This window comes from Nicotiana attenuata, unplaced genomic scaffold, assembly GCF_001879085.1.
Source record: "Nicotiana attenuata strain UT unplaced genomic scaffold, NIATTr2, whole genome shotgun sequence".
Taxonomy (NCBI): Eukaryota; Viridiplantae; Streptophyta; class Magnoliopsida; order Solanales; family Solanaceae; genus Nicotiana; species Nicotiana attenuata.
Genome location: NW_017670261.1, coordinates 117,281 through 132,185, shown reverse-complemented (window position 1 = coordinate 132,185; position 14,905 = coordinate 117,281). Strand labels below are relative to the sequence as shown.

The 14,905-nt window shown below is 37.3% G+C and overlaps 1 protein-coding gene across 1 annotated transcript; it reads right to left on the bottom strand.

Annotated features, from left to right (window-relative positions):
• Positions 1-233: 233 nt before the first annotated feature.
• Positions 234-12,980, bottom strand: LOC109236861 (protein TSS). The gene is made up of 23 exons (XM_019403092.1): positions 12,624-12,980; positions 12,179-12,240; positions 11,951-12,043; positions 11,687-11,759; positions 10,119-10,448; positions 9,962-10,026; positions 9,758-9,889; positions 9,305-9,346; positions 8,687-9,211; positions 7,942-8,096; positions 7,011-7,512; positions 6,451-6,513; positions 6,267-6,368; positions 5,862-6,167; positions 5,701-5,793; positions 5,512-5,613; positions 5,279-5,383; positions 4,682-4,815; positions 4,242-4,425; positions 3,910-4,041; positions 2,936-3,048; positions 2,767-2,845; positions 234-2,365 (listed from the first exon to the last, which is right to left on the bottom strand). The coding sequence occupies exons 1-23, from the start codon at positions 12,691-12,693 to the stop codon at positions 698-700; spliced, it is 5,130 nt and encodes a 1,709-aa protein (XP_019258637.1). The 5' UTR covers positions 12,694-12,980; the 3' UTR covers positions 234-697.
• Positions 12,981-14,905: the final 1,925 nt, after the last annotated feature.

Genomic DNA, 14,905 nt, shown 5'->3' with positions numbered 1-14,905 from the left:
AGGGACAGGCCCGGGACCGTTTAAACCAGCCCACTTGGCCCGTTTAGGGCCCGAACCGGCCCACATGCCAGCCTTAATTGTATTATACAAAGTTGCATTTTAGTTTAAATATCTTTATTTATTTAATGTAACGACTCCAAATATGATGTAACGACTCCTAGCTGAGAAAAATCTACTTATTATATCAGCAGAATCTTGAAACAAGAATTCAAAAGACTGCACGAGATCCAATATCCGGAAGCAAGAACTATGATGGTATTTACTCAACAAAATATCATTTGTTTCACGGTTCTTTTCCTAAGTTACAATAGCATGGGGAAGCTAATTAAGAAAGGGCACCTTAACCATATAAAGCTGGATAAAATTTTAATGGTTCACAAGAACAAAAGAAAAATGGAGAAAGAAACAACCAACAAGGACTGCACAAAATTGAATAAAACTGCTGGTTATCAAAAATTGCATCTCCATATCTATCAGCTTGATCTACTCTCTATCCTCACCTCATTTTTCTTCCTCCTTTATTTTAAGTGAACGAGATAAGCAACCTCCTCGGTGTAGTAAATTAGAAGAAATTATTAGTGGTCCTACTGCAGTTTATCTTCCACATTTCTACAGCATCAAATAGTGAAGAAGTTGCCTATGGAGGTTGTCAGGAGATGAAGCACATTCATAGTTGAGATCACTTTCCTCAATGTACTTAAGCACAGATTGACTGTTGACTGTACAATCCATTTATTCCATGGGCAAACTGTCGCCTGTTTCTTCTACGCTTTATCACAGGCAAAAAACCGTCTCCATCCTCTGTCTTTGCCCCGCTATATTTATTTGCTTCTGTCAAAAGTTCTTTTTTCCCTTCACTTCCAGAGTGCAATTTAATTGCACTATCATCTGCACTTGCTTTAGCAGCGCTAACTAAGAAATCAGACTTCTTTGTACTAACTGAAAATTCACTTGGACCATCTGAAGTGTTCTGTTTTGACTTCACAATGAAGCTACTTTGTATTTGCCTAGCTAGCTCTTCCCTCTCAGCATGTAGTCTGCTTTTTGTTGATCTAGCATTTCTGACGTCAATTGTAGCCTTTTTATCAAGCTTCTCCTCTGCTGAAACTATAGTGACCGAGTTATTCAACCCTGTCGAAGAATCAGCATCAACAGCTACTCTTGAATCTTCAGTTGCAGCACTCGTCGGCCGTGCTTTACTTGGAACAAATTCAGGTGCATGTGGATTCATGATTCTTGGATAATCATAACTGCTTATTTCAGCAACAGGACTTTGGTACTTCACATATCCATTTTTCATGCGAGAATGGCTTGTCCTGTGGTACAAAGATGATCTGGGGCCACAAGGAACTCTCTCAGCAATTGATGGAAAGCCCACTGGTTCAGTAAGCATGCCTTGGTTGGCTCTAACATCATAGACGTTGGTCACAGCAGCAGAAATCAGCATATTAGTCAAATGGTAGGCACCTGGATTGAATGGTTCAGCAGCCGCAGATAGCTTGCTCCCATTTGATCGTAAAGATTTTTCCTCATTACTTGAACATGAAACACCTTCACGCTCCAGGGAAGATTTCTCTGACTCAGATCCACTTATCTGGCCTTCGTCTTCATGGATTCCTTGTCCGTCTCGATCATTGGCAGGTGTAGCCTCTATGGTCACCGACTGCTTTCCATCTTCTTCTGATGTTTCAGTTGGACTAACGCAGATCTGGGAATCAGTTTTATCCTCATTTAATTCTTCTACTTTCTCCAATAAAGGCTTTAGAACCATACCTGGTGGCGACACTGCTACTTCTTTGTATGATAAGGATTTGGAAGCCATGGTAGCAAGAGAGGCAGGAGGAGAGGGAACAGTGATATTTGATGTGCGAGAAACTTCGGCAACAGTCATTTTAGCGGAGAGTTTGGTTGACTTTTCAGAAGAACTGAAGCTAGCAGCTTTTAGTTGCTTTACAGGAGAAAATTCACCTAAACCAATCTTAGATGCCACTTTTTGTCTCTGTGAAGTAACTTCTTTCCTGGAACTGCTGTCTCGGGGGAAAAAGTATTCCAAGTTTGTATTGATCTTGGCAAGACCTGGTTGCCTTCGGTTGAACATCTTGCCACTACCATGCCCCGTCCGTGTTTTCGAATTCGCTTCCTGCCACCCTTCATCAGAGCTAGTTTCTTCATTTATTTCCACTGATTCCTCATTTCTAGTGCTATTACCGCCTTCAAGTTCTTGAGTAGCAACCCTCTCTGAGTCGTCTTCTTTCTTGTTAACTTCTACTACAGTCACAGGATTTTCTGTAACATCATGATCCAAGGGGCTGTTACTTCTTCCATCATGCTGTCCTTTTTGAGATTGATCATCTACTGGCAACACCTAAGAGGCCATAAAGAAGGAAAGAGTAACAGCGTTAATTGGCAGCTTGAGAAAGAAATGATAATCGGTAACTCAAAATGACCACAGCCAAAATTATCTCTTCCCTCCCCAAAAAGGAGGTTTTCCCAGGATCTGTGTTCGTAGAGTCACCTAAATTATGAAGTAAAGGATCATGTGCTGAAGTATCAGGACTAGATTTTCCCCATTAAGTTGAGCTCCAATGTCATTTCACTTTTTGATGCCTAAATAACTTACAGTTGAGATTTTGGGATTAAGACTAACTTCTACGTTAAATGTACAGAAAAAGTTTGCAGCTCCATCTGAATTACTCTCAATGTAAGAAGTTTCGGTGAATTAAAAAGTAAGAAGAGCATATACTACTATACTGAGTGATGAACAACCTTTGAACGTCGCTTCCTCTGTGCTTCAATGGTCTTTGAACCCTGGCCAGGACTAATGTAATCCAATAGATCTGACACGCTACATCAGAAAGTAAGAGTTTTGGTACCTTAGACGCAAGCATATAGTTCAAGCCCGAGTAACACCAATTCAAAGGTAAAGTTTCAATACCTGAGGTGACCTTTGCTAGCAATGGTTGCATCTAATCTTGGAGCTCCAGTTCTTGCAGCTTCCTGCTGCTCTAGGGCTTTTGATTCAAAGTATTCAAGCCATGCAGCAGCATCCTGCATATATATAATGCACATGTAACTCTCCAACTTTAAAATGCAGCAACAGATTGGTGATTTATAGCCTGTTTGGCCAAGCTTCTTTTTGGCCAAAAGTGCTTTTTTTTGGCTAAAAGCACTTTTGGCCAAAAATTGAGGTGTTTGGCCAAGCTTTTGGAAGGAAAAAAAGTGCTTTTGAGGAGAAGCAGAAGCAGTTTTGGAGAAGCAGAAAAAAGTAGCTTCTCTCCAAAAGTACTTTTTTGAGAAGCACTTTTGAGAAAAATACACTTAGAAGCAGTTTTTTAAAGCTTGGCCAAACACTAATTGCTGCTCAGAAGTGTTTTTCAAACTAATTAGCCAAACACAAACTGCTTCTCACCAAAAGTACTTTTGAAAAAAGCACTTTTGAAAAAAAGCACTTCTCAAAATAAGCTGATTTTTGCAGCTTGGCCAAACGGGCTATTAATAAGAGTCAAGTCGCTTATTATCTTCTACTAAGCAAAGACCTCATTCTTACTGGGAAATGCCAAATGTAACAAAAAGATAAGGCAAGTATGTTATTTGCTGAATATGTTTACAAAGAAAGCACCACAATGCACAGAGAGAGAGAGAGAGAGAGTGCTATCTGGAGCATCATTATTTTTGCCGCTCAGAATTTGTAGATGGATTCTTTCCATTCCAAAGAAGTTTCAGTTTTTTTCTGAGAGAAAAATACATAGTTTATCCTGATATCAACAAGCTCTGGGAAAAAATTCAATAGGCCAACCCAAACATCTAACTCATGTTGAAGCATTCCGGAAAAAACTAAGTGAAACACTCTGTAGAGCCATAGTAGTAACTATTAGTAAAGAGGGAATTAGTAGCTAAATTTGCAGACACCTGAGTACGGAGATCCTCTGCTCCTAGTTTTGCTTGAAGAATCTGCAATGTAGTTTGCTCATGTTGCACACTCAGTGAATATGCTTCCATGAGAGAAAGAGCTATAGCTATGGCATGATAGCTGGCAGCAGTCTGTCCGAGGCAACAACAGAGTTAACAAAACTATAGCTGCTAAAAGGTGTCAAAAAGCAAAGAATATTTTCACAAGCACCTAACCTAGTAAAAGGATATCGTAGTATGATTATCGGTATCACATGCACATGCGCACACAAATTCTGATAATGACTTTACATGTCTGATGTTCAAATATGAGAACTGAGAGAGAGAAAAACCTGTATATGATCTACTCCCAGTAATCTTTGGTTGCACTTAAGGGCTTCGTGTAGATATCTAAGAGCAATATGCACATTTCCCATGCCCTCTTCCATCATAGCCACATTTATGTATGTAGCAGCTGTGTTTGGGTGAGATAGTCCACATGTAAAGTGAAGAAGAAATAAGGCACGGTTGACATACCTGAAAATCAATCATGAACTTGCTCCAGTTATCAAAGTAAATAAGCAAAATGAATGAACAGCTAAACATAGTAAGACCAGTCAAGACTTCAACAAGAATGAAAAATGAATGAGTGAGACAAGACGGAGAAATCTTCTGCATCCTAAAACTACAATTTTTATAGTTTAACAGATTTGGAATCAAAAGGTTGAGCAAGACATGAAAGTCTTGGTTTCAAAATATGACCAACTAGAAAAGAGGATCCTTTCTCACTCACTTTAGAGCCAACTCAATGTGCTGGAGACGATAGTAGAATACAGAAAGATCCCCGTAACTTTTCATTGTATCTGGATGGTCAAGTCCTAGCTCCCTCTCATTGATATCCAATGCCTTCTGTTGATAGATTGTTGCCTAAATAACAATAATAATCATTCAGACAGATTATAATCATATATTCTGCAATTCTGTAAATCCGGGGAGTCTGCATTTCTTCTTTTTGTCAGTAAATGCAAATGCAATGTCTGTTGCGGAACACACAAGTGAACGAAAGGTCAAAAGGAAAGTAAAAAATTTCATGAATTGGAGAAATCCAAAAAGCTGACGGTGGGAGCTCGCACAATTGGAAAAACAACACAGATGTTTCGGAGTACTTCCGAAATCGTCTGTCAAACATCAATATTTGATAATTCTTCCTTGAACTACCTTTGCTAAACTTGAAAACTTTTCATCAGCTACATACTTGGATTAACTTTTAAGAACTTAGTTCTGGAATAAGATGATTAACTAGCAAGATATGAAAATAAGGAGGAAAAAGCATACTTTAATGTTACATGCCACTTAATTCATCAAAGCCAAGCGCCGAACTTTATGTTACCTGATTGAAGTCTCCAGTGTGATAAAGGACAACGGCCAGGAGGCTATATGCACTTGCAGTGGCACGGTGATAGGGGCCACATACAGCTATCAATTTTGCCAGGGCCTTCAAGTAAATACACAAGCAACAAAAGTAAATCTGTGTCCTATAAGGTCAAAGAAAATCTGTGCGCTTTGAGGGATGGACTTCAGAGACTTCTGAGTTTGCATATACTGTTATTTTATAATTTATACCTTTGTTCCATACATTACAGCATCTTCCAACTTCCCTTTGTCAAGGGCAACCTTAGATGATTCTAGTAAAGTCCGTCCATCAGCAGAAGAGCATCCAACATGCTGAAAAGAAGATAATAATTAAATCAAGCCACATTTCAAGTCATTTCATGAAGTTCAAAAGGAACGGGTAGAAGCAGAAAGGCTTACTTTACACAAAGGCACTACGCTGATAACATCAGTTTTACTGAACGGATATGGGCTTTCCATATCATAATCTTTTGGAATCAACTCTAGTCCAACCTGAAATAAAACTAATGTTATTTACTTTGAATGGTAAACTTTAATAAATGCAGCCACGCATATAGTACCTTATGACAAAGTCCGCGGAGGACCGACAATTTCCTCAACTGTTGGAATTCATCTTTTAATCTCCAACTGAATCTTTCAAAAAGAAATTCCCTTAACCATTGCATCTTGAGAATGTGGTTTTCATCACTGTCTTCTGTGGTAGAGGACCCGAACAAGAAATTTAAGGATGATGCTATAGCAGCTGACAAGTTGGCGACATTGTCAATGGAGGCAATGACAGCTCTAAGTACATGCTTGAAAGCTCGAGTAACCATCTCATGAATACAAAGCGACTGTATGTGAGGAAGCTTCTCTGCAAGTTCAACCTACATTATGCAATGAATCAGGTTCATCAGAAGACATCAACATTTTTCATTTCCTGCCAAACAAAGAAAGCTCAAGATAGATGAGGAAATCAATCTTACCACACGACCCAAAGAACGCATTTGTAAACCCCTTAGATGCATGAAGTCGGTAAGGGTGCGTCCATCAACTGGAGAAAGTTCCAACGATGCAAAGTCTGTAACCTAAATAGAATTAGAGATTAGTTTTTCTGTTCACGTATTTCAAAGATTTCATTACCGAAATACATTCAATATTTAGCATTACCAGCTTCGGGATAGCAACTTCATCATAATACTTGTGTGCCATTTCGACAAGTTCATCCACTGACTGTAACAAGAAGAATATTTGTCAGTTAACTCTGAGTGATAAATTATAAGTACTGTCAGTGATAATATTAAAGAATGACTACTGACAAAATCTTTCTATTTCCTCAACAATTATTCCTAGTACTCTTTCTCCCTTTCACTCAAAAGATAGCAATTGAACAGCTTAGCTTGAGAATTCAATGACATCTTGAATTCTGGCCGAGTCAGAACTTCTTAAGTAACATCATGAACGATTTGAAGTAAGCAGATACAAGGTGTGCGGAGGTCATATAATGAAGGCTATTGTTTGAAGGGAAGATGACTAAACACTTCTGTGGCAATTAGCAAAGTACTTGAGAAAGAACAATAGGTGCACATTTTAGCATAATTATGTGCCAAGGAAAACAGTCTTATTCACTATTTCTCTTTTCCTTCTTCTCCTCTCCTCTCCCTTTGCACATCAATTTTTCATCATATTATAGCATAAGAATGTTTCATATAAAAGCTGTGCTATTATACCTTCAGATGAAGATCCATTCCACTTTCTTTCAAACGAAGGTAAGCTTCTTGTGAGACAAATCTCCTCCATTCAGTTTCACACTTAGGTTTGCCATTGCTAAGTTCCGTCGAGCCACTTTCTGCGTTCAGAGTGCTGGCTGTCACATCAACTGCTTCATTGTCATCCATGGAACTTACATTACTTGGTCTTGTTTCCCTCTTTTTGAGCATTTTAAACTGTCTTCCAAGTCCCTTAACTGTGGGTTCAGCCTTACCATCATTCCCAACTGTGTCCTCTGACGGTGTTTCGTGCTTTTGTAGATGTTGAACCCAACAAGAACCAAGTTCCCATCTGATGGACCCTTTGGATTTATCATCCATTCCCTTCAACTTACTCAAACCATCCTTAATGATTTTATGGACCAAAGTCATTGAATTTGCATGGTCGTCCAAATCAGACTGGGGCAATTGACCACCTCCAGAAAAACCAGCAGTCATTGGCTTGTTGAGCAGAAGGCGTAAGCTGGAAAAGGTTAAAACAGAGAATTAGAAGCAAGCACAAAGAAAACCATTAACATAGTCCTAAAGAAGAGTGAATCCTCAATAAAAAAAACCGTCAGATTTAAACATTGACATCAATTGGCCAATGTGACTTATCTTTCACAAACTCAATTTTGAATTTTGATATTATTACCCATGTAACTTGTCATTTCCAATCAAACTCTGAACATGGTGTTGGTTCCCAACTATATGAATTGTCCTCTTCATAAAAGCACGAAAAGTTAATTAAAAAAAGAAAGAAAAAAAAAGGATACATGTATAACTGCTTGACTGTGGTAACATGATAAATTAATGATCCTATACTTAAGTGCATTCTTAACGGTAAAAATTCTTAGTCTTCCAATCACCCGCCATATAAAAGTTCATATAGGTTTAGTGCTTTTTCTCAAACCTGTTGATGTTGAGTGCATTGGCTCCCCCATCTGGTTGGTCATCGATTTTGATATCCTGAGGCAGACTCTTATCCACCTTAATGTCACCAACAACTTTCACAATTGCAGTGTAACCACAATGTCGCACTGACACCATGCCCAATGAGGATGTATCCTGTCCGGTTAAACATATCCTTTCAATTTCCTGAATTGAAATAATTGGTGACAGCGAAAAGATAGGACAGTTTCTTCTTTTTCCCTTTTTTTTTTGGAAAAAATAACAAAATTTATACATAGGGGCAGGAGAAGGGGAAGGGGCTTATAAGATGGCCCCACCAACAAGGTAGAAGTTCAGGACCTTTGGGCAGCCAACCAACTGGGCTACCATGATTATTGATCCCCCAGGATAGGAGAGTTGACTGACAACTTTTACATCAATCCTATGCACATCATATGGAACCAGAAAAGTAAAATAAGATGGTGCTTGAAAGAGAAGAGTTGGAAGTTATAGATGTTACCCAACTCATAAATAACATCATGGAAACAGCAGGGAAAAGGAGGGGGGGGGGGGGGGGTTGGGGTTGTTCCAGGAGGTGAAAAGAGTATGTTCACACTGAAATAAATAATGCAATGCCTACTTATACCCACTTCCCCCTCGGTGGACCATGTCCCTGCTTATAAATAAAGGAGAAAGGAGGAAAGGAAAATCATACTACAACTATATAAGGGTTTTCCAAATCTCTCATAAAGCAGCTTGTAACTTACATGTATGACAACACTTTCATCGGCAGTTACCCCTTTAACTAAGTTTCTTTGAGCGACATCCTCAGCAGATTCATTAAAATCTCTACTGCCGATAACTTTGGCTTCTTTCAGGCTAGCATCCCCGAAATCTCTCTTAACTGTAATAGACAAATCACCAATGCAGTCCTCAGAGAGTACTGAACCCAAAGCACAATTTGAGGTACCCCTAGAAGTAGAATCCATGACTTTGTATATGGCTGAGACAGCTTTAAAAATAGAGACGTCAAGGAAAAGATTATGAAGCAAAAAAGCCTTTCGGTCTCGAACCACCCTCTCCTCTTCAGTCTTGCAAGGAAGGTTTGCCAGTACTGCAAAATCTGTAGCCCATGATCTATAATCATGCTCTCCGTTCCTTCCCTGACCTCCGCTGTTGCCACCCCAACTCTCATCTTCCACTGGAAGGGGGATGAAGTTTGACGCAGAATCAACGACGGATGGAGGGACAAGCCATGTGTTGGCGCGGAAACCATATGGAAGATTACCAAACTGAAAACAAGCAACATAGAAGAAAATATGCACACACAGTTAAATACCACTTCATTTACCCTTGAAGCTTATTCACAATAAACAAGATGTCACCTTGTTATGTTCTGTAAAGGCCTTCATCAAGGATTCATATGCCTGCAAAGAAAAACCAATCTTTTATTCAAAAAAAGATTAATGTACGCTAACAGAAGAGACATCACAAATTCAAAGCAATTTAGTGAAATAGCAAGTGATATCAATTTTCTGAGTTAAGACTGTTAGTACTGATTAATCAAGCTGATAAAAAGATGAATGCAATTGTTCTTATATCCTCTTTCTTATATATGTCCCAACATGCTATCAATATCAATCAAATAGGTATCTGACCTAATGGCAGTGGTGTCCCGCTGTTAGATACCATTGATGAATCACGTGTAAATGGCAAATGCGATTGATAACTAGGACGATTTAATTTCATTAGTGAAAAGAGAACTTGATGCACAAGAAAAAAATGCAAATTATACGAGTGATGTAAGCAACGCATAGTAAGGCTATGAAGGTACTTGCATTAGCAAAAGCTTGGCTGAGCTGTTGCAGAAGATCAACCAAGCAATGGCTTCGCATAAGTGGCTTCCCCAACGTGTAGAAACCTTTTGCTGCTGCAACCACTTGTAATGTCTTCCCATTGCATATCTTAATCTGCAGAGAGTTTTGGCATCGTCAAAATCCGAACAAATACAAAACCAGAAGAAAAGAAAGAAAATAAGCTACCTGTAATTCGAAATAGTCGCCATCTCGCCTTGTTTTAGCATCGTTACAATCAACTCTTTTCAAACCTGAAATAGCGCATTTAGAAGAAATGCACGGTAATATTCTAGAAGTTCCAGATGAAGTTAGAAGAATATCGAAAGGGAGAAGTAAACCGTACTTAGTATAGGCGGAGAGAGGTTAGACAAAGAGAAGAACTCGTAGAAATCAGAGAGCTTAGGAATTGGATGAATCGCCACCATTTCATTCTCTTCCTGCGCCGCTGAGGCTGACGGCGATGAAGGTGCCACTCCATCGGACGGCGAGGCTGGCCGGCTCGAAGCATTTCGCTGCGCCTTGTGCTTCTTGGCCCGAGATTCCGTACCTGAGCTGGCGGCGGAGGGAGTGGTGACTTTTCCGGCTTTGGCCTTGGCGTAGCGTGTGGTGCACGCGACGATGTCGAGTAACCTCCGGACATGATCCACGGCCTGAGACTCCTCCGTGTAGTCCTCTGAGAAGTCAGTGGCATTTTTGTTAATAAAGTAGGAATTTCGGGCAATAAGCAAAACATCAAACTTTTTTGGATTATATGATGTTTGGCTGCATGTGTAGATTCTATTTGACCAACAAAAATCATAGAAAACAAAAAGAGAAGTAATGGGCAGAGTGACATTTTATTCTCACAAACAATTAATCAATATTCAGTTTTAACTACAATAATAATAATTACATATGCAACGTGATCTTTCTTTGGGGCATGAGGAGGGTGGAGTATACGCGGACATTACTTTTACATTGTGTGAGATAAAAATGCTATTTTTGAACAAAACGACACATACTTGGCCGATAAACTTTGTTACATAATGAAATTAAATTAAATGTATGTTGATTATGTTAAATTATTGAACATTTTGCAGGAAATGTATGTCTGCACGGACACAGCTGGAGTAGTTGATTAAATGTATGGTACTGTGAATACTCGGTTGAGATTTGCAGATTGTGCTCAGACGTACTTGTTCGACAGAAAATCACAAGTAGTACAACAGCATTTATTATTTATAGATATTATTATTAATGGGGAGTAGGTGAAGTTTTTAACTTGAAGTTAATAGTAGTAATTATGAAATTCATTTTTTCAATTATGTGACCTGTTAACACCTATGTACTTTTTATTGAAATACACGCCATTGGTTTAACCATAACCTATCTACACTTCTTGCCTTCGGCAAATAGGGTTGGTGGGTAGGGGCGGAGCTAGAGTGCTGAGAACGGGTTCGGTTGAACCCTGTATTAGTTTTAAAAAATTATTGGACATATATAAATTATTAATTTAGAATCCAGTAACTTAAAGCGATTAAAATTTCGAACATAAACTTGAAATCTCAGCTCCGCCTCTGTTGGTAGGCTCTAATTTAATCATTCTTTTAAGCAGGACAAATGATAATAACAAATATACTACGTAACAGAAAAAGTATATCTGAATGGAATCTGCTGCTCTCTCAAATTTCAAGTGAGAACAATATTTATTTATTAATTTAATTTTGTCTTACACAAAAGTTGAAGTCATGCAACATTGGAATTCCCTAAACATGCCTGGAGGCTGAAAATATAGCGTCAAATTTGAGGTTTTTTTTTTTTCTTTCTTTCCCTAGAGTACAAAAGTCCAAACTCCTTTTTAATACTTTTTCATTAAAATATATAAAACCCAACACGTGAACCTATATACACAGAAATTTAAAACACACCTACCTTCAACCATCCTCAGCAAACATGGCTTCAGAGTCGCAACATCTAACCTGTCATTTAGTTTTGGTCCCTTCACCTATTAAAACCACCATCACTTTCCAAATTAATACACTTTTTTTTTTAATATAAATATTTTTTAAAAAGACAAAACAAAGATTAACCAACTGGCTAACTTCCAAAAATACAAAGAGACAAAGAATAGTCAATTTGTAATTTAATGCAATTAAAAATGAACTCACATTGCACCAAAAAAAAAAATGAACTCACCTCATGAGACAAAGAATAGTTTGTGAAATGACATGTTTCAACATTGGCAGCTAATAGCTTTCTCACATCCAGTATCTTGTCCGTTGAGATGCCCTTCAATAAGTAAATTTGATTTCAATTAATCAGCCAATTAGTTATTACTTATTATTTTCTCCATATACAAGTGAGAAATGCTAGTGTTTATTTGCATTTTCATTGTAAATTAAATGAATCATAAATCATAAATACCTTGAGAACAACTTCAGTTTCATAGGGAGTGACGACACTTATGTCAAGAATACTGGGAATCACTGTAAGGAAACAAAAAGGAAAATGTAAAGAGCAAAGTTAAACGAATTCTTTTAAAAAAAAGTTAACCATACTAAGAAATATATATGAGATAGCCCGCAAAGGTTGACTGAGTTGGCTGGGATGAGTGGTTTCTCAATGGGAGCGATGGTATCGATTCCCGTCACCAGCAACCTCCTCGTACACTTGTACTGGAGATAGCCCGCAAGGGTTGGCTGAGCTGGTTTGGTAAGTGATTTTCCAATGAGAATTCCTGGGTCAATTCCCCTCACCAAGCAGCCTCCTCAGTCAGAGCTTGTCGTACACTCGTACTGGAGTAGCAGCAGTGGGTTTACTAGGAATTTTAAAAATAAAAATAAAAATATATATGAGATATGTATTGAACCTTTCTCTTCTTTCTTCTTCTTGTCTGTCTTAGCTTTGTTTCCCTTTCCCCTGCCTGATCTTGGTGCCATGAACCTTCTCCTTTTCCACTCTAATTATGCTTTTCAGCTTCAACAAAGAGATGTCCAATTGCCCAAAGTACTGAAATTGAATGAACAAAAAGTCTAAAACTTTAATTCATTTGATGCATATATCAAGAAATTGGTATAAAACAATAGCGAGAAAAGGCAGAAGTGTTTGAAAAGTGGAGAAGAGAATGAAAAGGAAGAGGAAGCTAAATAGTAGTGAGAAAGTTGGAGATAGCTTTAGGAGATAGATAAAGTAGCGAAAGGAAATCTAGTGAAGGGTTTTGAAAGAAGATGATAGGATAAGGTGTGGAAGTTTTTGATTTTACACAAATTACACTACTACTATACCTTATTTCATTTTTATTCTTTTTCTTACTTCTCTTGTTTTTATTTCACTACTTAGTTTTAGTGTGCGTTTGGACATAAGAATTGTAAAATTCCGGGAAAAAGAGGGGAAAAAATTTCAAGTGAAAGTGGCATTTGAAAATAAGAGTTGTGTTTGAACATGAATATAATTTTGGGTTGTTTTCGAATTTTTGTAAGTAATTTGAGTAAAAAAATTTAAAAAACAGCTTTTTAGAATTTTCGAAAAATTTTGAAATTTATTTTCAAGTAAAAGTTGAAAAATTATGGTCAAATATTAATTTCGGAAAAAAGAAAAAAAATCAAAAAAAGTAAAAAAAAAAAATTATGGCCAAAGGGACAGTTAGTTATTTTGTAAGAAAATCTTGACCTCACCTTTGTTGGTACTTAAATGGACATGAATTATTGTGATAATAGACAGAGGATTTTTAGCTTTTCACGAGGATGTAATGTGAGGGATGATGTCCTTTTCTAATAGGGAGAGGGCAGTCCAATAAACATGAATTTAAGATAAAAACAAAATTAGTGGGGTTAATGAAGCTCAGCCACCGTTGGTTTCATGACACGTGGCATCCTCTTGATGGGTTTTTCTTCCATTTTGCCGTTTTTCTTGTTTTTTCATGTGTTGGCACCTTTTAATTATTTTCGCCAACCTTTTGGAGCAATTTCTGAGACCACAATTTCGTCATTCTTTCACTATTTTTCCATTAATTCCATTTTCTATGCTCAATGATATACTTAATGAATTTAAATTTCAGGCACTGATAATATAAAAATATATTTTTACATCAATATAATTTCATTGTTTCCGGTAAATTATCTATCCTTTTTTACATATTACTTTAAGCAAAGTCATTATAACCAATTTGTATTTATCGAATTGATTTAAAATTAGGTGGGTCTGTGCTGGATGTGATTAAGAGATTGGCACGAAAAAACCTACTTAGTACAATAATTGTTTTGAAATTTCAGCCTAAAGATTCGCACAGTGTGTCCACAAGTTTCACGTTTCATTCTAATTATTGTAAGTAGTGTTCGTTTCTTTAGTCCTCACTGTACATTTTATTTTCATCCAAAATTCCAGCAAGGGCACTCATAAAACACATGTTATACCTAAAAATATTTGGCAAGATTAAACTTTCAAATGAAGCGTGGGAGAACGGTGTGAATTTTAAGTAGACGAATTAATCTAAATAACCACTCATCCGATCTGTTAAATTTAAAAATAATTTATGGATGTATAATATAAGTATATCCATATTAATATATGTATAATCTACGTATATTGGTTAGAAAAAATAAACAGTGAATTCAACCGGCTATTTTGATAAAAATCCCATTTAACTAAGCTTCTAATTTCATTATCGAGACCTTCCCCGTTTTTCCCAATGTTTCTAAGAATTATTTGGGAATTTTGCGCTTAGAATTATTTCACACTGATTAAAGAAATAAGTTGTTATTTGTTTATATGATCTTGGACAACTCTCTTCCTCATGAATTAGCTTTTGAATTAGATTTAAGCCTGTTGATTTTCTTACCATGATATCTAGCCACACTTATCCTAATTTTTCGTTACTCAATATAGGGTCCCCATATTAAGGGTTTTCGTTAAGTAATGTTGGACTTTCATATTAAAATTGTTTACGCTTTATATTGTCCCGCTAAAGGCAATATGANAGCACTTTAAGTTTGACCAAGTATTTTACTATTTATCCTTAAAATATTCCTTTTAGAACTAAACTCTTACATCGATACTCACTGCCTCACGGTATTTTTTCCAACCTAAAACCCCCCCCCCCCCCCTCTACCCCCTTCAAGTTTGCAATTCTCATTGATTATATAAGATAAGCAA

Bases quoted from the DNA above. Each gene is read 5' to 3' on its own strand.
- LOC109236861 (XM_019403092.1), bottom strand. From the start codon at position 12,693: ATGGCACCAAGATCAGGCAGGGGAAAGGGAAACAAAGCTAAGACAGAC. The intron at 6,168-6,266 runs GTAAGATTGATT...TGCATAATGTAG, and splicing joins TGCGTTCTTTGGGTCGTGTG to GTTGAACTTGCAGAGAAGCT. The intron at 2,366-2,766 runs GTTGTTCATCAC...ATGGCCTCTTAG, and splicing joins AGAGGAAGCGACGTTCAAAG to GTGTTGCCAGTAGATGATCA.